General features: G+C 51.4%; 1 protein-coding gene across 1 annotated transcript in view; it reads right to left on the bottom strand.

The window, feature by feature from the left end:
- The window catches only part of EPHA7 (EPH receptor A7), a 163,120-nt gene extending 161,413 nt beyond the window's left edge, over positions 1 to 1,707 (bottom strand). Inside the window, exon 1 of the mRNA XM_023534816.1 lies at positions 1,375 to 1,707. Coding sequence (XP_023390584.1) covers positions 1,375 to 1,471 — 97 coding nt within the window. The 5' untranslated portion in view covers positions 1,472 to 1,707. The remainder of the gene's footprint in view (positions 1 to 1,374) is intronic.
- Positions 1,708 to 2,933: the final 1,226 nt, after the last annotated feature.

Here is a 2,933-nt window from a genome sequence, read left to right as displayed (position 1 = left end):
CAGGTCAGAAGGTCAGGCTGGATGGAGAACTAGGGCATGGCGTTGGTCTGAAGGGTGGTTTGAGTGAAGAGGGGTGCGCGAATGGGGGTAAAAGCACTAAATCGCTTAAGTTTTCAGGAATAGATGAAGCGAAAATCGATATATAGCCCCCCAGTAATCACCAACATGACCTAAATCTCATATCAGATTCCTCTATCCTTTACACTTCAGGGACAAGTAATGATTAGTATTCTGCTTTAAAATATCGGATTGGAAAATCAACCTTTCCAGACTTAGAGCCTGGAAGACAGGGAGTAGGGTGGCGGTGGGGGGCAGATTGTGACACCTCTTAGAGCAAGACATTTCCATTGACAAGATTTATTTTTCCCCAGCTCCAACTACAGGCACCGAAAGGTATTTTACCTTCTGTCAGTGATTCAAAAGAGAAAGAAAAAAAAAAAAAAACATATACAAGCGTATCTGACTGCCCATATGAAACCTGCTTTCTTCATCCAGAGCTAGCCCTCAGGCTCCGGGTCTTTTGCAAGGTTTGACCACACGGACTGAACTGCCAGACTGTAGGGCAGATGTTTGGGGACTTCCAGGCGGCATCACATTATTAGTTACACAGCCCCATCCCGCCCCCTGCTTCCTCGGTCTGGTCGAGCCCTCCGCTCTTGCTGTCCCCCAGCCGCCGGGCCCCGCGAGCGGCGTGCGCTGAATGAAAGCGCCCCCGGCCGCCGAGCGCGCGCCGCTGAGCGGATTCACCTCCGCGGCGTTATTGTTTCGCGCTGGCGGCCGAGCGCCAACCGCAGGCCCGCGCCCCGTATTCCGACGCAGTGAGCACTTTCATTAGTAACCCGAGCGTTCGGATCTCAGACAAGTCACAGCCCCTCTGGGAAGGCTCCGGACTTCAGCCACTCGCTAGCGGGCTGGCTGGGACACTAGAGGTAACCCCTATACCCCCACCGCACACCCCCGCCCCACTCTCCAACCAACTCCAGCCGCAGCTTACCCCACCGGAGGAGAACGTCGAAAGGAAAAGGAGAGGGCTAGAGGAAGAGATCTGACTCGCTCGAGTCCTAGAGAATGAGCTCGCCGGCCGTACCCCCCCCCCTCCCGTCCGCTCTCCGTTGCTGCTCACGCCTTCCAGACTGCCGGCGCCAGAGATCTCGCTCCGGCCCCGGGCGCGGGGCTGCAGGCGGCTGGGAGCAGCCTAGCTAGCCTCCCGCCTGCCCGCCAGTAGCAGCTGGAGCGGTGAGGGGGTGGGGATCCGGCGGGGGAGGGTCGCCCGGCGCCGGAGGCGCGGCTGGTAGCCCGGCGGATGAGCTGGCTCACGCAGGTAGACAGCTAAATAAATAAGTCAGAACAAACTTTGCTTTTCCATTACCTTACCTTCCTTTGCAGCCTGCGCCTCCCCGGTGTGTGCAAAGCGGAGCAGCCAGATGTAGCATAAAATAATCCATGAAGGGTGCCGAGTTTGAAAAACCATGGTGCATGAGCAGGTTTTATTTTAGGGTTCAGTTGAGTCGTAGCTTTTAAATGCTGTTTGCTCCGAAGTGGGTTATTTTTTTTATTGCTCTCCTCTCTTCGATTCCCCTTCTCGGTCTCTCGCGGGCCGCTCCACGTTTAGCTTTAAAAAAAAAAAAAATGTTCCCCTCTTGTTCGTTCGCACGGTGTTAGCTGCCTGCCAGTCTCCGACTGCAGACCGGCCGCTTGCTCCACACTCCAATAATATCAATTAGGGGGGAGGGGGCGGGGCTCTGAGAGGAGAGCCTCCGCCACTCGCGGTGAGTGGCAGGCGCAGCCGGCCTGCCAGGCGGCGATTCCCAGGGCCGAGGGGCGGGTCCTTGTGAAACGGCCGCCCCGGCCACGGGGGCGGGGTTCGGGGCGCGGGCCAATCGGCGGCGAGCGGAGTCAGGTTGCGGGTCCAGGATTCCCTCCAGGTTCTTAGCTCCTGACTCCAGCTAGATGCTAGAAGAGGGAGGATGTGGACCACCGCCGAGTTGTGTGCTGCAGTGGGCATTCCGATTTTAGCAACTGCAGCTTTCGTGGAGCAGAATCGATCCGAGAATAACGCTTCCAACTTACGGTCCTGCCTATTTACAGCGTTACTCCTTGTGGTTTTGTAGAAACCAGACGCAATGCAAGCGGTCTCTGCTACCAAGCACGGAGCCGGGACAGTGAAATGAGCTGTGCCTTTAAGTAATGAGCCTGTTACTTTTTTTGTTTTTACAATCTCTGTGGGTCGGCTAACTATTCTTTTCCTTTCTTGAAAGGTTTCTACTTCTCTTTTTGTTCCTCCAACGGCAGTCTGCTATAGGCACCACCAGCACAGTCCCTGGAAGAATAAAAGTAACCAAATGTATTAGGTTCAAACAGTATTTCCAAGAGTTTGCAACAAGCTCTGGCAAAAGAAACAGAGGAAAGGGGAGTGGAGAAAGGAAGTCTTTTGTTTTACGCGTCTCTCTCACCGGGCCCTATATTTTCACAATAGTTTTTTGAGCGAAGTAGGACTTTAAGATAGAACCCTCAGAAAGTTCCGTGTATATATATTTTTTTACGTTTGTCATTTTCTGAGGTTTTCTTGGATTGCCCCACTTCGATCGTTTCTCAATTCGCTGCAAAATTAAACTTAATTTTAAAGGATGCTACCACGCATTAAATTCATAAAATAAAACCTCTTTCTTGAATATTGACTATTTTCCAATAATTATTCAATAATTATCTGTCAAAGGGAAACAATTAAAAAATGTAACCAACATCTCCAGTTGAATTTATCCAACTAGAATGTCGAGGACGACTGTATAGAGAAATCCATTTACTGTTAGGCAGTTTTGGACACTTTGCAAGTCAAAAGGCGGGTAATATAATAAAAGGAAGAGCTCTAAAACATTAATTGCCAAATCATCAATTTCAAAGGTCACGAAGAGTAATTTGATCCCATGTTTAAG

This window comes from Pteropus vampyrus, unplaced genomic scaffold (assembly GCF_000151845.1).
Source record: "Pteropus vampyrus isolate Shadow unplaced genomic scaffold, Pvam_2.0 Scaffold133, whole genome shotgun sequence".
Lineage (NCBI taxonomy): Eukaryota > Metazoa > Chordata > Mammalia > Chiroptera > Pteropodidae > Pteropus > Pteropus vampyrus.
Note: the sequence above shows the minus strand (reverse complement) of the source record. Positions and strands in the feature narration are given on the sequence as shown.